Source organism: Calidris pugnax, unplaced genomic scaffold, assembly GCF_001431845.1.
Source record: "Calidris pugnax isolate Ruff unplaced genomic scaffold, ASM143184v1 scaffold95, whole genome shotgun sequence".
NCBI lineage: Eukaryota > Metazoa > Chordata > Aves > Charadriiformes > Scolopacidae > Calidris > Calidris pugnax.
The window spans coordinates 7,485,141-7,507,455 of NW_015090885.1; the positions used below are offsets into that span (position 1 = coordinate 7,485,141).

At 36.3% G+C, this 22,315-nt stretch overlaps 1 protein-coding gene across 3 annotated transcripts in view; it reads right to left on the reverse strand.

The window, feature by feature from the left end:
• The window catches only part of EPHA6 (EPH receptor A6), a 501,230-nt gene that overhangs the window by 227,368 nt on the left and 251,547 nt on the right, over nucleotides 1-22,315 (reverse strand). For all 3 annotated transcript variants that reach the window (XM_014947321.1, XM_014947319.1, XM_014947320.1), the window contains 2 exons: nucleotides 17,703-17,858; nucleotides 9,359-9,694 (listed from right to left, as the gene is read on the reverse strand). In XM_014947321.1, the coding sequence (XP_014802807.1) occupies nucleotides 9,359-9,694; nucleotides 17,703-17,858 (492 nt within the window). The remainder of the gene's footprint in view (nucleotides 1-9,358; nucleotides 9,695-17,702; nucleotides 17,859-22,315) is intronic.

Consider the following 22,315-nt stretch of genomic DNA (forward strand, 5'->3'; position numbering starts at 1 on the left):
TAGTCCTTCACAGAATTAGTTGCACTCACTCCAGAGGGTCAACAAAGTATGAAACCAATTTAAAATGTTTTTACTGCAAAAGTTCACTTTAAACCTGTAGCCATGTCTTGAATATCTGATAATATTCTTGTTAAAGTGAGGTTTTTAAGGGAAGTTTTAAAAGAGGATAAATATAGAAAAATATGCATACTTAATATGCAAAACCCACTTCTCACTGGGAACCAGAGATTGCATGCTAGATGGAAATAAGATTTAGCAGATTAAGAGTGTCTTTTTTTTCTCCTTCTTTTGCTCCTGGCTGACCAATACTTGACACTGGTTGTCAGCCTCTGCTTCATCTCTCTCAGACTAGGATTCAGACTAGAATATATATGAAGGCTAACTCATGACAGGGGTTGTTAAAGGCAACATGTGTTTCTAAATATTAAGTGTGCCTACCCTGGCTAGCTCAATGTTTTCAGAGGAGCAATCTTCATTATTTGTTCATTGGTGATCCTGTATAAATTTTACCACAGTGGGAAAATACTCAAATATGTAACAGAGATATGAAGATAGTAAACAGATGTCTCTTATTGTTAGTTCAAGCAGAAAAAGGTAAAAGCATGTTATAAGAAATATTACCTTGAAACTAACAGAACTGTAAAATAGATTTCTGAAGCTTAGGAAACTGCAATTTTGAGTGGGCTCTCAACCTTATTCCAATGCGCACAACTTAATGCCATTATTGTATATAAATGAAAACTATTTCCAAATTGTGAGCCTAAGGCAAATGCATATGGAAGAGTCACAGAAGTGGAAGGAGAAGGGTTGTTGAGTGTAATGAAGAAACTACATTTTAAGAAGCAAATGAATCGGAGCAACCTGCTACTGACATAATTGCTTTAAAGACCCCATAGCAAACATCAGCAAAATTGGTTTGTAATTTACCATGTCCTTCATTTTGAACACGCTCCCTAAAGGTTTGCGTGAATGTCATGACATCTACAAACACAATTTGTTTCAGATTGACTAGCCATGATGAATGTCTTCCTTTACTACCCTTGACCAAAATCACTCCTCTTGCCAAGAATGCAACAAAAATCGTCATTTCACTTGTCATACTCTGGGAACACCAGAGTTCTGGTTGCTGTTTTTTAAATATAAAATTAAATAGCTTTCAGAAATGTTTAGGTAAACTTTGAAAACAGAGGGTTCCTAATATAACTGAAGAATTTCCTAAGTAGGTCAATTAACACTTGTGGCAGAGATTTCTAATTACATAAGTCACCAGTTTTTATCTGAAATATCTTGGACCCTACCCTGACCAGAACACTCAATAATGATTTTTCTAACTATATATCATTGATTGGCTTGATTATCCTAACACAGTTCTTAGCTGAGTGGTGTGCAGATAGCACCAATAAGCTTATTCAACATTCTTGTTTAAAATCACTGAAGTCAATGAATAAACATCTCACTTTTAGGGGGCTCAATCATGTGCTGAATGCCCTTCACAGCTACTGACTACAATAGGAATAAGCAAAATAAAGGCATATGGCTTAACCCAGTGCTGTATGCCTACGATTTATGTGTATTGATTATTCATTATTTTTAAATTTTTCTCCACAAATGTTCCTTTTACAAATGGAAATAAACTATTATTATTAAAGAATATTAAATTATTAATATTTAATATAATTTAATATAATTTAATAAAGATAATATGAAATTATTAAATAAACAATTGTTGCAGCATGTGGACATGGTGTTTTAATGACTGCAACTTAAATCAGAAAATTGCTGAAAAACGCATGCTACAGACAAATTGCTAATGTTTATAAATAATAGTGTGCTATGCAATGAAAGAAACTTATAAAAGCTGAAAGATGACACTTATAAGTGTATTATGGGAAAAATACAGTATTGATTATCTCCTTTAAACTAGAATTCCATTTTGTTCTCATATTGCATAACTTAGAAAAACATATTCTAAAGGTATGCATAGTCTGACTAGTTTAATGGATAACACTGGGGAATGAGAAATGAAAGTACATGGAATCAGGTTAACTTTTGTGGCATTAAAGGAATGGTTGAACATCAATATCTGCCAGCAAAAAGAGAACATATTTGTTAAAGAAAATTTATAAGTATTTAAAAAATCTTCAGGCTATAAATAAAGACTGTTTTAAAAGCCATTTTTCCTGTATGATTACTGTGTAGTAATCAGGCATACGTGTAAAGAAACATCAGCAAAAAGTCGCCTAAATGTTCATTCAGAGGTGACCAGCAGATAAAAATCGGTGGGTAATAACTATTGTTATGAGGTTGAACATAATGACATGTTCCACAAGTCCAGGGTTCTGCACTTGGGTCACCACAACACCATGCAGCGCTACAGACTTGGGGAAGTGTGGTTGGAAAGTCACCTGGCAGAAGAGGACCTGGGGGTGTTGATCGAGCCAGCAGTGTGCCCAGGTGGCCAAGAAGGCCAACAGCATCCTGGCCTGTATCAGGAACAGTGTGGTGAGCAGGACTAGGGAAGTGATTGTCCCACTGTATTCAGCACTGCTGAGGCCCCACCTTGTGAACTGTGTCCAGTTTTGGGCCCCTCACTACAAGAAAGACATCGAGGAGCGGGAGCAAGTCCAGAGAAGGGCAACAAAGCTAGTGAGGGGTCTAAAGAACAAGTCTGATGAGGAGAGGCTGAGGGAACTGGGGTTGTTCAGCCTGAAGAAAAGGAGGCTGAGGGGAGACCTTATCGCTCTCTACAACAACCTCAAAAGAGGTTGCAGAGAGGTGGGGGTTGGTCTTTTTCCCAAGTAACAAGCAATAGGACAAGAGGAAATGGACTCAAGTTGCACCAGGGGAGGTTTAGGATGGATTTTGGGAGAAATCTCTTCACCTAAAAGGTTGTCAGACATTGGAATAGGCTGCCCAGGGAAGTGGTGGAATCACGATCCCTGGAGGTTTTTAAAATATGGGGAGAGGTGGTGCTTAGGGACATGGTTTAGTGGGGGTTTTGGCAGTGTTAGGTTGATGGTTGGACTCGATGGTCTTAAAGGTCCCTTCCAACCTAGATGATTCCATGATTCTAACTATGCTGCACAAAGACTTTGCCTCAAAACTTTGAATTTTGGCAGACCTGAAGAATGTTCAACAGAGTGCTAGTTGAACAAGTCTGAGAATTGAGATTTAGCATTTTTGCCTTGTGGTTTTCTTTCCAACTGTAAATGCTTAATTTCTATACACACCAACATAAATATGCATATACATTCATGTATTTTAATAGACTGGCCTGATACTCATTGCATAACGCTGAATACCTTTTTAAAATGTACTATTTAAATGTATTGTTCAGAAGTGACTTAAAATAGAGAGTACACATTTCAAATGTTTTTGTGTGTGTGTTAGTAATCCCATTTACTATCTTCACATCACATTCAGTATGAACATTTACAGACTGTCCCTAGCCAGTAACCAATGAGTTAATATTTCTCTTCAAATTTTTCACATAAAGAGCACCAGCAGCACGGTTTCTGCAGTGCTCCCATGACAGTACATGCTTTGGTAGAACTATCAATACAGCTGTAGGTGTTAGGTAAACAAATCCCATAAATTTCTCCTTTAGTGTCATCTATGAAAATTTCATGATCTTTCTTTCATGTAGCTTGAGCTCTGGCAATGTCTGATGGAGGCTGCTTTGTGATTGTTTCATAACAGGCTTTTATGCGACCTGCTATTTCATTTTGACAATCAGTGATTAGAAATAGCTGTTCCTTTAGATTTATAAACCATTAACTAAACAGTTTGGAAGATGGTTCAAAGGGCTTCATCATGTCATCAGGAAAAGAGAAGCTTTCTTGACAAAGGACAATCACATCTGTAGAGATGTGAGACTCAGGGGAAAAAAAGTAAAGCTGACTTCTGATGAGGGTGAAAGTCAGATACTACTGTTGGAGCAACTAAGGATGAGTGAACAGGGAACTCCCCCGCCACCCCAATGAGCATCCTGAAACTATACTCTCATCAGCCAGAAGGATTAATCCTGGAAAATCCTGGTAGTGCCATTGGGATGCTTTTCTGACAGTTGGATGAGGCTCTTAACAACTTAAACCATCTGCATTGTTATTATAATGCTGTATGACATATAATTCATGGTGATATGGTCATGTTTATTCCTGGAACATAGACCAAAATCCTTCCACGCATCCCTCGGTTCCTACAGTTCTAAGAGAGTGGTAAGAGGCTGATGCTACAGACCATGCACACTGGGCTACAAATACGTCTGAGGAACCACTTGTACTAGGATCAATGAATTAGCCATAACTTATTTGGAAAAAGGAATGAGCTGAAAGGGAATCCCTTTCAGACACAGGCAAGACTTTACCATCCAATTAGGACACATCTTATCACCTCGGGTATATCTGCCAATGGCTCACATAAAAGGTATTAAACAAAGGAATCCTGTCAGATTTGCAGTTTCTGAGTCTGCCTGAAAACCTCAGCTAGTCACAGGCTGCCAAAACTAGACAGACACAGCAAAACTAGACAAGAATTTACTATAGTGATAGGGTGCGTGACCAGACAGAGTGAAGTCTCTCATGCCTCACCACTAGTAGCAGGTCTTTGATGTCATGGAGACCAGACTCACTCACAAACTGCAGAACTGAGGAGGAAGAAAATGAGATTTCCAGGATGCAAAAACAAAAGGAGTATTTCTCTAGTGTAAACTTTTCACCAAAGCAGGAAAGACATATGGAAGGAGCCTATGAATGGAATGATGCCCGTGAAATGTCCCAAGGCTGGACTGTGATTTTATGGGAGGTTTCTGCTGTGGGACTTGCAGGTGAAAGGTGAGTTGGGGTCTCTCAGTATGAAGTCCCACAGGAGGGACATGATGCAGTGAAGATGCAGGCCAGACAATGAGGAAGCTATTCAGTCAGAGGAACACTATAGCTACAGAGAACTGCTCCTTGGTGATGGAGTTGAAATGGTGGACTGAAATGGAGCAGGCAGCGATCTGTCTGTACAATCATGTACTCAGGATATGTCTCTCCCTCCCGCTCTGCATAGTGTAATGTTAAAACCCCTCTGCTCTCAAGGAATAGAACATACGAATGCCTACTGAGTGAATGCGCACGTTGACTATTACTTGGAAATAGGAACTATTGTTTTAAGTTCTGTTTTGCTTAATTATTTATTATTTACTACTTTAATTATGCATGAAAACCATCAAGTACTTCTGAATTTTCTTTAGGCTATGCAGACTGTAAGGCATTCTAAGAAAGTTATACAGTGAGGTGTCTCTTCCTTCCATTAGTCATAAGAGAAACATAAATTACAATTCAATATATAATTCTCTGCTTCTTCACACAATGATTTAAAGTTGATTGAGTACAGTTACTTCATACTCAGCATATTTACTGCTGTATAAAACTTCCTTGCTCTCATAAAGAAAAGGCATGCGGGCACTTTTTTAAACAATGGTATTGTTAAAAATTTTTTGACGAGGCTTTTTTTGAAAACATGTTTTACCTTTCAGTTGTTTACAAATTACTTTAGCAGTGATTGGGGAAAGCACTTAATATTTGCTAATGTTCTTCTTTGAACAGGGACTTTGCTTAAGCGCTTTTCTGAGCAAAATCTTGTTCTGTTTATCTGTCCATTTATCTGAATTTAAAGTAGGAATGATTTTGATTTCTCAAAACATTTAGAAACAAAATTATGCAAGAGTATCATATAGCTCACTTCCCTCATCTCTCCATCTGCAACACCTATGCTTCCTAACACATGCCTACCCCATCCTTCTTTGCCACAATTGCTGGATAAGACACAGCACCTGCTGTGGTTATACAGGAACTATATATATTCTTTGTTTACTGACTAGCCAACTGACAGGTTGAGTGGTTGGTCAGCTGGCATCTCTAGTCCAGTAAGCAAGCCTTATGTAGCTGAACCTTGCTTTTCGACTTGGAGGCCCAACCAACAGCTTGGTGAATCTAAGTGGTCATTTTTCACGCTTGAGAGAACATAATATCGGTGAATTTTTTTTCTCCATTATCAATATCACGTTGGCTAAGAGGTTCACAGAACCTGGCAGACAATGTGACCCCAGAAACTTTGTCTCCTTACGAAGTCTGGAGAGGAAAACCTAAACCATAGATATTGAATTTATGAATACTTGTAAAAAATTAATAACTAAAAAAGTCACGTATGCTCCCAAGTTCATTTTATATGACTTACACTAATGTTAGTAATTTTTTCTTTAGTATTTGATCAGGTCTGGTAATGCTTTAGTCATCAAATTACAGGGAGGTTTGTGGGACGCAGTTTGCAAAGCCTTTTCAAAGTGATACTTTCCTTTATTCTGCTTCTTGACATTGTTAGGTCTGTGCAGTGTACTTAATCTTATTGATGCATGAGGAGGCAGTTAAGATTTTAATATTAGTTGTGGTAGGGCTCTGTGCATAAAGATGAGCCTTAATCACTTTGACTTAGTTCACTTGTGTCAGCAAATATTCTCCCTCTGATGCTTTCAGACTACTCAGTAACTGTGGTAGAATACAATTCTTCAGTTTCTATGGATGCCCACTCTACTCATTCGTCACATTCAGCAAATTCCAACAGCAGTATCTTCTCCAAAAAGAGAGAAAAAACCCCAAAGAACAAGCTAATAATTTTGCATGTTTAAAGAAGAATCTGTTCTTTTCACATAAACCATCAAAAAAAAAGGGCCACTAGAGGGAAGTAAATCCAATGTGCTCAAAGAAAATAAAGTGCTTTCTCCTCGGCTCTTGTAAATTATTGTAGTTAACAGAATGGTCTGGATTTACAACAGCTGAAGATACTGTTCTATGTACTTAACATGTGACAATTGAAGAAAGCAATTTATAAAGAGGGCTAGCACCTTATGCAATGTTTATGCCAAAACTATTAAAATAGCATGTATGAAAAGATATATAAAACATGTAGAAAAAGGTAGTAGGAACATGGGATAAATATGTGGCACATGTATAATTTAGTATAGGTCTAGATCTTTCATATTAGACATATCAAAAGAGAAAAATTGTTTTAAATCAGTATGTTTGGACTTCTGGTAACACAGTCTTTGTACACAAAATTTTTGATTTGTTGCCATGTGATGTGTACAATATTTGATCTTTGTTTTATATGAACATCTACACAAATCTGCAGCACCATGCAATAAGTACTGTCCAGTTCAGTATAATTAAGATTATAAGGAAAGATTGTAACAGTGAGTTTACTGTTTGGTGGTATAGATAGAAAAAGAGATTCAATATAAAGGCAATTATTTAATATTTTTGGTAAATATGAAAAAACTAGAAATTGTTTACCGATAGCTGGCTAACAATAAGAATAAAGAGGTCACTAATCCTTTTATCTGAGTACTTCAACATGATTTATAAACATTAATAAAATCTCTGCAATATTCTGAAGGCCAGTTATAAAGCTTCCTATTCTGAGGTTAGATACCCTAGCTTTCTCTGTGTCACTTCTTATTCATGACTAAAAGGAACTCACAATAATTGTTTATTGTCCTCTCAATAACTTCCATCAACAAAAAATCCATTAATTTTCTTTGATATTTCATATGACATTACCTTTCTCTCTTTTACTTCTAAATATATAGTTACCATGCGTATGGTTTTATACAACTACACAGTTTGTAAGCCCACAAAAATGGTTTTATCTTTATACCTACATTTTATAGATGCCTCCATTTTTATTACAATGCTTTATCCTGCAAACCTGTCTTTTTATATCCAAATAAATGGACAGATATTCTGGAAATCTGATCTTAAATTCTCTGAAGCCCTTCCAACATCATTTTTAGTAATGCAAGAATTATTACAGGGAATGCAAGCAGCCTGCTCTCAAGAGTTTACTGTCAGTGTATCACAAATTATCAAAACATTGGTCTTTTCCCTGTTTTGAATAAACTGCAAACTGAAAATCTACATCCTTAAAACAGGAACAGACAACAGCAAAAATCAGATTTTTTTGAAAGGCCCACCACTTAAATACACACCACGACCTGTGTTCAAACAGCTGTTAGCCAGTTTAAAAACAAACTATATCTGTGGTGACCTCCACCTGTGCATGCTTGATGACTTGCACTTAGTACCATGTAACAAAAGATCTAAAAATAAGTGTACATAGGGGTAGTTTCTGGCACCATGTTTCTTTCCTTTAATGAGAAAGGAACAGAGAGATACAGGTTCACAACACGATACATAGCCTAAGACTTAGAGCCAATTCTCAGTGTAAGGCATATATCATTAGGCATCTTATATAATTAGCTCCTCTGTTAGCATCATCACGTGAATGGTGAGTACTTTCCACGCTATTTATAATCCATTTTCATGAATATTATTAGTATTGCCATCATTGTCATTATCATCATCACAGCAAGCTGTTAATTTTTGTATGCCCAAAGGCAAACAAGTCATTACTTCCTCATCAGCAAAACTAGTTGTTCCAGATACACAGGTAGGTGGATTTTTGCTGGGCTGATCAGTGAAAGAACCCAGAGCCTTCCTACAAGTTGACTGTAAAAGGGTCCTCCTGTTATTAGCACTTTTACTAAATACTTTCATATTATCAAAGGTCTTCTACTCAAAACCATCGCTTTGCCAGTTCGGTTCCTGTTCTACATTAAACACTTCAGCTACAGTTGCAATGTCACTGCACAGTAGGTGAAAAACATTTCTGGAACAAATGTCAGCAAGGGATAATTTTGAAATAACCTTCTAATCTGCAGTAACACAAGCCAGAAGATAACATTGCTATAAAGGTTGTTTTGTTGGTAATCTATGATATTGTTTCCTGACATAGTTAGTATTTCTAGAGATGAAAGAGGAAGAAGTTGCAGAAATAAACAAAAATACAGAGCTCTTTTAGTCTCCCATGTTTCTCATAAAGGTTAGCCCTGAACATGAATTTGTACTGAAATCAGGGAAGAAGTTGTTCAAAAACAATAACACAAAGTAGACAACTGAAGGAACAAAAAAAATCTATTAAGATACCTCACCTAAGGAAATGGTTCATAAGATGTTGAAATGTCTTACAGGGATGAACCACTGATACAGGTAGACTCAGGTAGTTGAAGCTTGCACTTAATTTTAAACAGGAAGATGTTTCTGTGCCCTGTTTACTGGGGTCAAGGGCCAACCACCAGAAGTATTTAATGCCCTCATCAGCAGAAGCTGGAAATCCTCACCAAAAGCACTTAAAAACATGTACCAATCTGCAAAACATCCTAACTTGCTGACCCAGACTTCCAAGAAACAAAACGATCCCCCTAACAAGTGCATAGGTGTCAGGGGCACAGTAAAAGATACTCAGTGCTGGGACTTACCATCTTGGTCTGTGGTAACGGTGATAGCTGTGAACTGCTTTGGAGAGAAACTCAGCTCCGAGACCCCATTGGTGGCTTCTATTTCAAAGGTGTAGTTCACGTGCGACACAAAGTCAAGCACTGTCACAGAGGAGTTGATGAGACCTGTGTGCCTGGGGATGAAACGGATTCCTCCCCCACAAATCTCACACTGGCTGGTGTCTGACCCACATTTCTTACAGATCACACTGTACGTGAGATCTTTTCTTCCTCCGGTATCACTTGGGGGGCTCCATTCCAGCATAAGAGCTGTTTCGTTAATGTTAAAAATCACATTTCTTGGAGCAGAAGGTGGCCCTGCAAATAAGAAGGGAGAAGCCTGTTAAGTGACAGTTGTCCATTTTGGAGGAAAAAAAAAACAAACCATGGAAAAATATATTAGTCTTAAGGCAATTATTTGCAAATGGAAGCTAACAGAGATACGTTTCAATAATGAATTCAATGGAAAAATTATCTAAATACTACAATCCTGGAAAATTAAGCAGGAATAATAAATAGGTGAGACCATAAAAAGTTGAATAATCTAAATAAATTAGAATTAATTCAGAAATAATTTAAGGCAACATAAAAATGACTTAGGCATGTTGAATCTAGACTTGATAACACAAATTTGCACTAAATATCTCTTGATTTTGTGGGATACCGGGATAGAGCTTTAACAACAAAATGTATTTCCTTATTTTATATCTAGTAATGTAGGCTTTTCTGACACTTATAATCTTTGATGTTTTATAACACCTAAATTGAATAATAAATAAGTAACAGCTTTGGAGTAACTACAAGAGGTAAAATTGTTTGTATTAGTTCTGCAGTGCCAGATATTTTTTTATCCTTCACTGCTTATCCCCAGGGATTTCTTTGCTGCTGTTCATTAACAGAGTTAGGTGGCAACAGGCCAAGACTATTAGGCACGAAAAGACAGTTTACAAGTTTCTTCTTTCCCACCTGGCACCTCATCAGCGTCAGTATAACAGTGAAGACATCAACCTTGCAAGCTAAAGATCTAAAAGGACGGCCGCAAAGCAGGAGAAAAAACTATTCTTGAAGACTGCGGGGAGGGATGCAAAGATAGTAGCAAGAGGTAGAGCAGCAAAGCTCTCAGCCAGCAAGCAGGTGGTAAAGCTCTCTGTGTGTTGTCAGACGAACCATGAGTGACCAATTTCCCGTGGATCCCACAATAGTCAAGGTATGTCCAACAAGTTTGAAGTTGTTATGCTGACTTACTGTGTAGGATCACATGTAAATCATCTGAGGCTTTATAGATCAGCTTCCAGAATCTGATGGAAGAACTTTACCACCGAATGATTTTTCAGATAGGTTTTTTGTGAAGGAAAGGCAGAAATTGTTAAAGGAAGTCTGAATAACCTTATCTCCATCTCTTATTATATCCTTCCTCTTTCACCTAACATATTTCAACCAAGCACTTACAGAGACATGGTTTTCAAAAGCAATTTGTATATAGACCTAAAATATGCCCATAAAAATTAAATAAGAAAAACAGATTTGGCAAAATGCAAGGCATTATACTCCAGGTTTTGATATATGTAAGATGACTGTGGTAAACTCAACTGACGATCTCTAGGTTTTTTCAGCTGAGTAAGTTGAATAAGCTTTATATTCCCAACTCTCAACATAAAATCACAGTGCACATGGATTGCTTAGCCAATGGTTAGCAGAATTTTTAAAACTTTCAGCTTGCTTTGCAGCTTTTCATGATTTATGCAACGCACCAGCAAGACTTAAGTATAAAGTTCTGATTGAGATACTGTTCTAACTTTGAGTGAGCTTTTCAGTACTTCAGGGACTCTCAAGCAGACTGGAAGATTGTATGAAGCATTTGCAAATGACATCAGCTAATTCTTACACAGAGTGTATTTCACCCTACAAATTGAGTGAAAGAGTAAATCTGAGAGTTGGATAATTAAAATATTATAATGCCCTTTTAAAAAAATTATCACAATGAGAGAAGAAGTAAACAAGCAAACAAAAATATTAATCAACACTCTTGTAAATTCCAGTTTGACAACTTCTGGAGTGAAGGCAAGACCTTGTGCCCAAAGTATAGTCAAATAAATGTCCAGAACTTTGCATTAGGGAGGAAAATGAAGTATCAAAACTCCTCCTAACATTTCATATACAAATCAGGATCTCAAATCTTAGCCAAAAAAAAAAAAAAATTAAAAATATCTGTGTGAGTATTTACTTGTGTATCTATCTGTGCAGAGTTCATACCTAGCAGGCCAAAAGCCCCTGACAGTCAAGACCAGTTATTTTTCAGCATATCAAGGAATCATTTAGCTCTATGGTATGTGGCTCATTCGTACTGAAAAGCAGTATTTCTGGAACCCATCAGATGAAAATTATTTTTGCAATTTGCAATCTTTATGGTCACAGGGAATATTTTGAGTATTTCCTTCCTTTGACTATGTCTTTGACTATGACCTTGTGATAAGTCTAATACTGAAACATTTTAAATACTGTAATATGTAAGTATTTATAAATGCAACTTGTTAACAAAAGCGAATTATATTGATACAGCATTTTGCAATGGTGTGGAAAACAGAGACAAGGTATAGCTTTGAAGATGCTGATGTGGTCCAAAAGCCCCTGCAACCTTAGAGTGTCTCAGATTTACAAATCTCTAAACTTTCCATTAAAATTACTGTCAGGTCAATGGTTCTAGCTACTCTGGAAAACAGTTCTGAGATTCGAATCAGCTAAAACTAGCACATATTACTTCAGCTTCAGTTCTTACTATTTATGTGCAGAAGACAGGAATAATTACGGGTCCTCTAAAAACATGCTGTGAGAATTAAATAATGACTGGTCTTAATAAATTCCCACTATTAAAACCAATGAGGAGTTTTAGGAATATGGAGGATGAGCCTTAATCACACTTACATATGTGCATAACTTTAAGCAGATCAGCAATCCCCTTGACATAATTGGTAATACTCATGCACTTAAAACTAAGCATGTGTGTAATTGCTTGAAGGATTTGAGCCAGTGTTTTAAAACTGGGTTAAATTTCATATTACAGAAAGTATAGATATTATGACAATGGGTCACCACAGTTCAGGTTTTTTTAGTGTTATTTCATCAATTTTGTCAGGCCAAAATGGGAATTATTGTGAATCCAGACAATAGGAGAGTTTTGTCTGGCCCTGTATATTTTAATTTCCTATCAGATTTTTGTTATATTCTATGTAGATGGCATTAGTAGAAGAACCAATACAGTAGATATATTTTTTTAAACAGTGTATTTTATTTTTTATTCGTACTAGACAGTGAAGGCTGTTATATTCATGATTTGGGACTTAATCCTCAATTGTAAGAGAAAACATGAATTATTGTACATTCACATTTCAATGAATAGGGACAACATTATCAATTATGTTTGGGATGTCTGAAAGTATATTACTGTCCGCCTGCAAATACTAAAAAAAAGACTCAGACACCCTTCATACTCAAGGCCCCTCATGCCAATTTGCATGACGATTAAATAGCTTTTTAATTGCTGTTAAATTATGCCAGTTAAACTGTGATTTCATGCAAATATTAAGCTGTAATGACATGCAGTGAATCATTTACTAAGATTTAGAACTTGGAACAAAGAGAAACAATTAATTCTAATCCTCAAATTCAGCTAAATTATGTGTCACTGGGCTTTTATGAATGTGGCCTGATTGCTTTGTTATCATTTATAAATTATACAAAGATTATTTGACACATTGCAAAAACTTGGCAGCAATAACCCTTCTGCAGACATCTGCGTGCAAAGCTCTCAGGGATTTCTTTATATTCATTTTTAAGGAAAACAAGTATATTGGTGAAAATTACGGATCATTTCCTCACAGCAAAATTCATGACTTTGGATTTTATGCAAAAGAGTAAAACACACTTCAGATGGATGAGCATTAAAAAAAATGTAGCTCTTCTGCTTCTTAGATAAAACATAGCCCCAGCGTAAGCAATGTCTTTTGCTTCATTTGCAAATTATAAGAATTATTTCTACACTCTGTGGAGTAGATGCATTGATACCTTACGGAAAATCAGGTCAACTCCAACAGAAACAGAACTGAGTTCCTCATCTTGCACCTCATCTTGCTTTGTGTATCCTCTCCCTCTGTCAAAGTGAAGTGCATTTTGCCCTTCATGGAAGAAAAGAGGAGCAAATCTAAAGCTGCAGAAGTCTAGTGAGGGCACTGCAGTATTTTAAACACTACAGAGTGATGACTGTCTGGAAAACACATCATTGGTTTTTAAGTGAGAACTTTCCTTTACTAACTACTGGACTCTTCAAAATGTGTGTTATTCGGCTAATGAATTTACAGTGGAAGGGCAAAAATTAATGATCATTGGAGAGTACTCAAAATCAGCATCTGGCTGTGCCTCTTGAGTTCATAACTGCTTTTTTATACACATACATACATGTAGCATAGATAAGTAGTGTCATTTGGTGTAGAATTACATTTTTTTCTTTTCAGACTAACTTACTCTTTTTCTGTGAGGCAGGCAGGAAGAATGGAAGCCAGTGACTACAAACCAATAGCCCAAGTCTGAGCATTATGATAAATTACAAAAAAGTATATATATATCAAACCAACAATAGAGGCAGTAGAGTCAAAGACTTCAAGCACATTGCTTGATTTTGCTGCTGGAGCAGTGTTGACTCTAAAAAAAGAGAGGATACAGTTTGTGGCAGAGGTTATTGAACAGAGTATAAGTTTGTTGGGTTCAAAATTGTTTAAGCATAACATGGAAAGAGATGCATTCAGGCTCAGTCACCCAATATAAGCCTGCCTGACTTTGACCTTGAAAAGATGGATCAATTTATCCAATTACACTATGGTGGGAAATGTTAGAGTTTATGCACAGAGCAATCAGACAGGGGATTAGATATGATGCTATTTGTTGCTCACTGCGTATACAGAGAGATCACTGATAGAGTACTCACACATGGCAAAGAAATACAATAAGGAGAAAGAGTAACAGCAAGAGATTTATAACAAGCGCCAATCAAAGGGAAAAAGGCTAGGAGAAAGAGATAAACAATATATCCTAATGTAATTTTCTTTCCTCTTATAAAAATTAGAATTTTATTATCATTTTCTGCAAAGTGCCGACTCTTCTTTTACAAAATACAGCTACATGAAGGAAAAATAGGAACTTTACAATTTTGGAAATGTGTGCACTTTAATAGAATTAATCAAATTAGATTTGAAGCTCATCCTGAAAAAAGTGGATGCCTGAAGCTAAACCCTTAAATTCACAGTCTCTTAAATCAAGGTCGTTATTTTCCATAATGCTGCATATGCAAGTTTTCCATTACTGAGGAAAAGTTCTGGAGTGAGGCTATACAGGAATGACAAGAGAGAGAGAATAAAATATCTACCTATCCTAGGTATATTGCTTTGTAGGACTTGGGGAAGCACACAAAGTAGATATGAATATAGTTGGTTCTAAATGTTTTAATAGGAAGAAATTTGTAAAAGGAATCTACTATTAAATCTGTGTTTGATTAAAGAACAACTCTCATCCAAAAATCACAAGAAAACATTCTAATCTCTTATGTTACATCTTATGTTAGGACACAAATTTGCAAATGAATATAAAAAATGCAGATCTACTCCAAAAGTGGTTATGCAGCAAAGGCCTTTGCTTACTGCACAGTCTTTTCTATTTAGTCAAACTGGCTCTTTTTTTTTTTCCCCCCTAACTTTTCTACTCCTTTTATTACAGTAAAGCATGACAGTTTAGAAGGAATAATCTAAATTCTAGTCTGTCTCATATCTGTATCTTTGTTTATTAAATTTAAATTAGCCACATCTGCACAGACCCACCAAAGGCAGTGAGGTTGTATTTATGACAGAAACATAATTTTAATAACTGAGAGTGTAATTTGAAAGCACTGGGGCTAAAGATATCACTTAGGGAATAATTTGGCCTGCAGACTCTTCATTACTGATGACATGCAAGAAGATTGGAATGCAGTCTGCCTGTCAAGAGTCTCGGTGTCATTTGCAGAGCTGACAATTAGAGAAATAATCATCATAGTAGGTATAAGATGAATATATCAGCTGTTACAGTCAATGAAGTACTGATACCTTGCAGTCTAGGCCGAATGAGAGGCAATGCATGGTGGCACTGAACCAAGAGCAAGGCAGAAACTAGAATATGGGTCACTGCCTCCTTCGTTATTTCTTATTTCTCCTAAGTTGGGGTGAGACGGGGCACAGTTACCTCTGTTGTGGCTGATTTCTTCCCTGTCTCCACTCAGTTATTTTGGCTGACATACTTAGCAGGTCTGGCAGCAAGTCTTCCCTAATAGTTTTCAGACAAAGCAGCTCTCAGCACCCTGCTTTTTTTGGGAAAGCACTGGGGTGTTGTAGGTACCTGCTCCCTGATGCCACACAGCTCTCATGCTCCTCCCTATGTTATCAATACTAATGAGTAGAAGGGCTTAAAATTGTGCCCTGAAAGATAATTATGGAAACATAATGCCATGTATGAGTATTTTTTTCAGAGAAGGACTATCTTTTGGAGATGAAAAATCAATTACATAAATAATATGGAACCACATCTGCATAATGCACGAATGAAACCATCTTTCTACGCATGAAACTGTCAAGAGCGCCTGGGATGTGGGTTAGTTCTGTGGGTAAGTTTTTAATGGCCTGTGCTTGGGGCACTCATTTGAGTTGAATTATTTGTAATCACCATTTTCCTGTGGGAAGTCTGGAACAACATTGTTTATTCCCTCACATATTGTGTGCAAAAAGATAGGCTTATGTGCCTTGCTCCAGAGGGAGCTGACAGCAGATAGTGTGTACGTTGGACTAGGGTGCCTCTCTGGACCCTAGGAATGCCATGTGTAGTGACAATCACTCCCATTTAGTGGATGGACAATGTCTTGGTCTACGTAATGACCTCAGGATTACAGAGTACCAATGACTTTGTAAATCAGCTCCAAGCTCCAGTATACTGCCATTAGAGAGACTAACACGAGCATAGGCAGTAGTTTAATTCTGTTAGGGTCAGCTCAGTTATTTTTACATGGTGCTGACTTATGCAGTGTAAAGATTCCAAAATTATGACAATACACTGATGGTTATTGCAGTAGTCATTTGTTTTCATGGTTTTATCTCTTAAGCTTCTTGTATACTTCATCTGTTAAAATACTTCATGTATTTAATGTTATTTTTTTTTCAAATTCTCTTAACAAGAGGACTGTGACAAAAACCATACTTGAATCAAATCCTCCACCAAAAGAGCTAACAAAATGCTACACAGAAACTACGTATATGAGAAAATTTGCAAACAGATTTTTAACGTCTTTATTAAATAATAGGATTTTATATGTAAATATAGTATTTCACCCACAGATTTTTAACTGCTGCTGCTTGTTCCCAGTTTTGAGATTAAATGGATATAGTTGCTTTATGACCAATAAATGAATCACAGTAAGTAATGAACCATGCATGAAAATCTATGAGAAATATTTTATTAAGTGAAAAGAAAATTTATGCTTTATGTTTCTAGGCATGAGCACATTGATCAAAATAGTAAAAATCTTTTCTCGGTCAGAATTTCTGCCCCTAGTCTTCTGGGCGTCAGTTTTGTCTTAATGACAAATTTTGGTCAGTCAAAAATCACAAAATGTTGTATTTGAAAAATTACCAAAAAATCTAAAGAATTTTCATTATCACAGTTGTATGAGAGGGAATAACTCTCTGCTGAAAGATGATGACATGGAAGAGAGTTTAATTATATCTCCTTCTGATTGCATATATCTTTTTTCCTTCCTTTTTATGATTTTCTTGTCTTTTTTAGAGAGTTATTTTTTATTAAGTTGTCTTGGGACGATATTTGTCTTAAATTGTCATTTAAATTTGGGGAGATAGCAGAGTATTCATATCAGTTTTTGTCTTTACATGACTCCTCAGTTTTTTGAAAGTTTTTGTACAAGCATATTTTCCTGTATTTAAAATACATACTGGTAGTTTAAAACTCAACATTGTTATCTATATGATGATGATTACACACTTTGTATTATCTCTCAGATCTATTAAAAACTCAGAACAGTTAAAAAATCACCAAACTAAGACACATGCCAGTATTTTTAGAGATATCTAGACTAAATAGAAATATGATGTTTAAATATTGATTTTAAGTCTCTTTTGATTATCTTGAATGGGATCCTTCATAAAATGTACAAACTCATGACTTTTTTTTTTAAGCACAAAAATAAATAAGTGAGACAGAGGAGAAGAGAACTGCAGACACTGGTACTGATCAGACTTACGGGTACATGCCATAGTTGGTGGGTCCTTCTCAGCTCTGAAGTAACCTTTCTCACACTGACAGACAGAAGTAGCTTCTACGTAAGTCAAGCTGTGTGGAGGGCACTTGGAACACTTTACATTTCCAGCAAATGCTTTATAGAATCCAGGCCTGCAAGCTGTAAAACAAGAAAATAAGTTTCATCAACAGAAGCAAGATTTGGTAATAAGTAAAATCTGGTCCATGCAGGTATAATGCACCTTCTTTCCTTTCCAGCCTAAATATATACGCTATTTTGATCATAGTATTCTTCACAGTTTTTATTTTGGTATATAGACTTAAAAAAAAAGTAAATCTGTTCTTGGTATAAAACGGGAAATCATTAAAAGAGACAGCTTCCAAATTTACAGACAGTCCTCACTGCTGCTTGAAATTGTTACCTAGACAACTTCACTAATATCACTAAACAAAAGCATATTATCTATGTTTTATGTATGTTCCATCGGTTAATAAGAAAGAGTGAGATAATTTCTTATCACTAAAGCTATTTATAAGGTTTCCTTATATAACTAATGGAGACTTGCAATGCTTAATATGTTTACCCTCACAACACCTCAATGAGACAAGGATGACATCCTGATATATTTAAAGATGCATCTGACTTGCCTACAGTCCCATGAGAAGCCTCTGACAGAAGGCTCAGCCTCTGACAGCTGGGTCCTCTGCACCCTGTTGGCCTGAGAGGCTGGGAGGTGCTGCATAACCACCTTCAGAGATGGAGGAAGGAGATGTGGATACCTTTTAGCGCATATTACTGCAAGCCTGAGGCTACTCTCAATTGTGTCAGGAAACAACTGGGATAGCAGCTGAGCTGGGGATGGAGTATGTTGTGATGGTCAGAGCTCACTGTGCCACCAGTAACTTGGAGCAGGTGTCCTTGCTGTTCTTAGCCACAGCACAATCTCATGTGCCTTTTCACTGGCTTTTAAAGCAGAAACAATTTATAATAAATAAATAATAACAAGATATAATGAACCTTATAATAAATCTGCCAGGTTTGCATTCTGAAATGTTATTCTAAAATTATCCTCAGACTTCATCACACAAGTTTAAAAAGAAATTTCCTTCTTTCTCCTGCCAGCTACCAAATTTACACATGCCAGCATGTATTGCAGTTACTGTCTTCTCGCTTCCCAATATGAAAACAGAACTGAAACAAATGAAAGAGCAAACATGTATACACTGTACAGACTCATATGCCTTCTGACTCCTCAAGCGGTACGATGGAAACCATTGCTATAAAACACCATTTTGAAGATCCATGCGGCTTTTTCTCATTTTGACATACTCAAAACTATTTTCTTTAAAATGCTAGAGAAACTAGGCAGTACTTCCTTCTCTTATAATAAGACAAAATAACAATATTAAAATGAGGTGATCTTTAAAATGTACCCAAAGGTATGCATTTTATGGAATCACTACCAGTTCACATTAAGTGCGTTATTAAAAAGTATTAACTCATAGATAACGCACACAGATTTGCTCCTGATTCCAAAGGACCTGCTTGATATAAAAGCAGTTTTATTAGTAGCTGAGGCAAAAGGAGTGAGAAGATGGGACTGAAAAAGATAATAGATGATTGCCTATCAGAATCCAAGAGCCAATTTTTCAAATTTAATTTTAAGAGCTTAATTTTGTCCCCACAATTTCAGCAGTTCTCCTCCCAGTGTGTTTTTCTGACTTTGCTGAATAGAAATTAGGGAGGAATCCTGCCCTGCTGTCACTGATGGAAAAAAAAAAAAAAAGAAAAAGGTATTTCTGGTGTTAGAGATAAGAGGGGTGGGAACAGCAGGGATTTTCCCCTTGAAAAAAGGCTACTGGTCTGATACAATTGTGATTATAGCGAGTAGTAATTTTCCACTGATTGGAAAGACAGCAGGTTTGGTGCAGGGAAGAAGGCAGCATTGTAGATATAGGCTGTCGGTACTGACTCCTCTTAGCTTTGCTGGAAGGAAGGGAGAGATGAGGTAAGGCAAAATCAGGGAAGAGTGTTACGCTTCCCTGCTCCTTTCTTCTTTTCTCATACCAAAATCCTGCCCTGGCTTATCTAAGGATGAATACTAAATTTTTGCTTTTAATGGCCACCTTTCATACACACGGTGCAATATAAGGAAGTTTATGATTAAAGAGTTGGCAATTCCGTTGGCAATTCCAGGTTACTGTTTCAGTCAAAGCAAAATGAGTTCTCTTTAAAATCCTCATTACTTCTGAATCGTTCCTTCTTCCCTTCTGTCCCCCAAAATGACAAACCACTTCGGATAAAAAGAAACATAGCACTCTTTTTCAAGAGAAATATTTGGTTTAAATTTCAGGCAGTTCACAATTCTAAAATCAAGCTCAAGGAGAAGATTCGTTTCAAATTTGAAAAAGTAAATGTTTTATTCTGAAATGTATTCTGTAATGTATTTACAGCAATTATGGTTTGATATGGTATGCCTCTTAAAAGAAAGCACATATATACTCATGGAAAAGATGGGGGGAAAATATGTATGAATATGTAGATTATTTTAACTCTTTTGAAGCCAATCTAAATACGTTTATCCATTAAGCCAGGTATATACCACAAATTCTGAGGAAGAGGAAGATATCAGAGAAGCTTTTCTATGGATAAGTTTACAAAGCTATTGATAACCCACTCCTCGTCCCAATGCAGAATCACACAACCATGATTACTGGATACTTTCAAATAAAAAACAGCCCTTCATAAACAAGATAAAATAACACAAACTGAAAACCCCCAAATGACCATAACCTTGGGATAACTCAGCTCTCCAGATAACTCAGTGCTGATTGCCAACATTCAAGGTGAAAGACAATAAACTCTTACTCTATCAAAATCAATGACCATGCAGCACAACCCTGAAGCAGTTGAGATGCTGCATGTATCTCAGCTTCGATTCTGCTGAAAAATACTGTGTTTCAGTGGTACAATTAACAACAATTGCTAAATTTACCATTTTCCACAGAAAGTTCGCAAGCACTGGAGTTACTACCTAGGTTTTTAAAAACTCATTTAGGAAATGCCTCAACTACCATTTAAGAGGTCTCCCTCTGAAGACAAGAAGAATCTCTCTGTTCCTCAGACTTAGGTGTCTTCATGGAGCTTAAGGTTGTATAAGACCACTGTAAGCCAACTGTAGCTCACAGCAATTCCAATTAAAACTTACAGGAAAATTGCACAAATGAGTCAATGGTATATACATTCCATTGTAATTTCTGGTTTATGCATAACATTTTGTAAAACTGTGCTATGTTTTTTGTTTGGTTTTTTTTTTATGTTGTGCTACGTTCTGCTGTGAGATTGCAGATTGCACTACTACATGTAAATCACTGTGTATTACTGCAGATCGTGATATCAAACCATACACAAGCATTAAATGTTGCACTCAACTTTAGAGTCCTGAAGTCACGTGCTATCTGAAATAAGGATTAGGATATGACTGTAGAGATGGGCTTACTTACATGCTTAATCTTAACCAAGTTCCTCAGATTTTGCCTAGTTTCCTATATTTCTATTGTTTATTCTCTTGTGGCGGTTCAGCCACACACAAACTGCCTGATGGGCAAACAGAAACTCAGAAACTTTTAATTAGAGTTGTGGTTTTGTATTTGGAGAAGAAAAAGGCCATCTTTCCCATGCAAAATCATACCATATGTAAATATATTACAAGTAAGTTAAAAGTTTGTTCCAGATCTTTATGTATGGAGAAAGTTTTATTTTATATGGATTGATAAATCAGTATTTTTCAAAGTGTTTCTCGTAACATTTTCTTCACTCTGTTAATAGTTATCATATCTATCATCTTCACAAATTATTTGTGCATATGTTAATGTAAACTAAAATTTAAACTAAGAAAAGCTTCTGCCTGAAAAAGCTTCCAATAATGGCTATTCCAAAAAACCTAAAGTTTGTTTTTATCTTTGTTATCAAAGAGTATTTTTTTCTAACTTCCAAATCACTGGGAGGCGTCTTATTTTCCCTAACATTATCTAACTATTGTGAGTTACTAATTATATGAACTGTATGAGATTTGACTTTTGTAAGGCCTGGAGGATGATAATATATTGTCTTAATGGTTCCATAATTAGCAGGGTATCTGAATGAATGAACACCTCAAAGACACTAAAGTTTTCTCCAATGAAATACCAGAGATCTTGCAGAGATGCACTGATAATTTAATTGGCTTCATATAAGGTAACACATCTATAAATGTGCTTTAGTACAGCGTTATTGGGATTTGACTATGATGTTTTTAAACTACAGAAAGGTTGCAATTAATATCATTTTCCTCATTTAATATTTAATATATGGCATTTAGTTTTGTTTGTATTACACATAGATTCATATGAAGAGAAATTAACGCTACACAAAGCTCTCATGAACTCTTAAAGAAAGTGATTCATGGCTTGGTAGCCTCTCAGCCTGGGCAGAGAGTGGGAGAAGGCATTTATCAAGCAGCTGCAAAGCAGTTTAACCCTGTTGATGTTATTTGCAGAGGTATTGAAGCAGACTAGAAAAACTGTAGAAGTGCACTGTACACTTACTGCCTAAAATGAGATACAATCTTAGCTGTT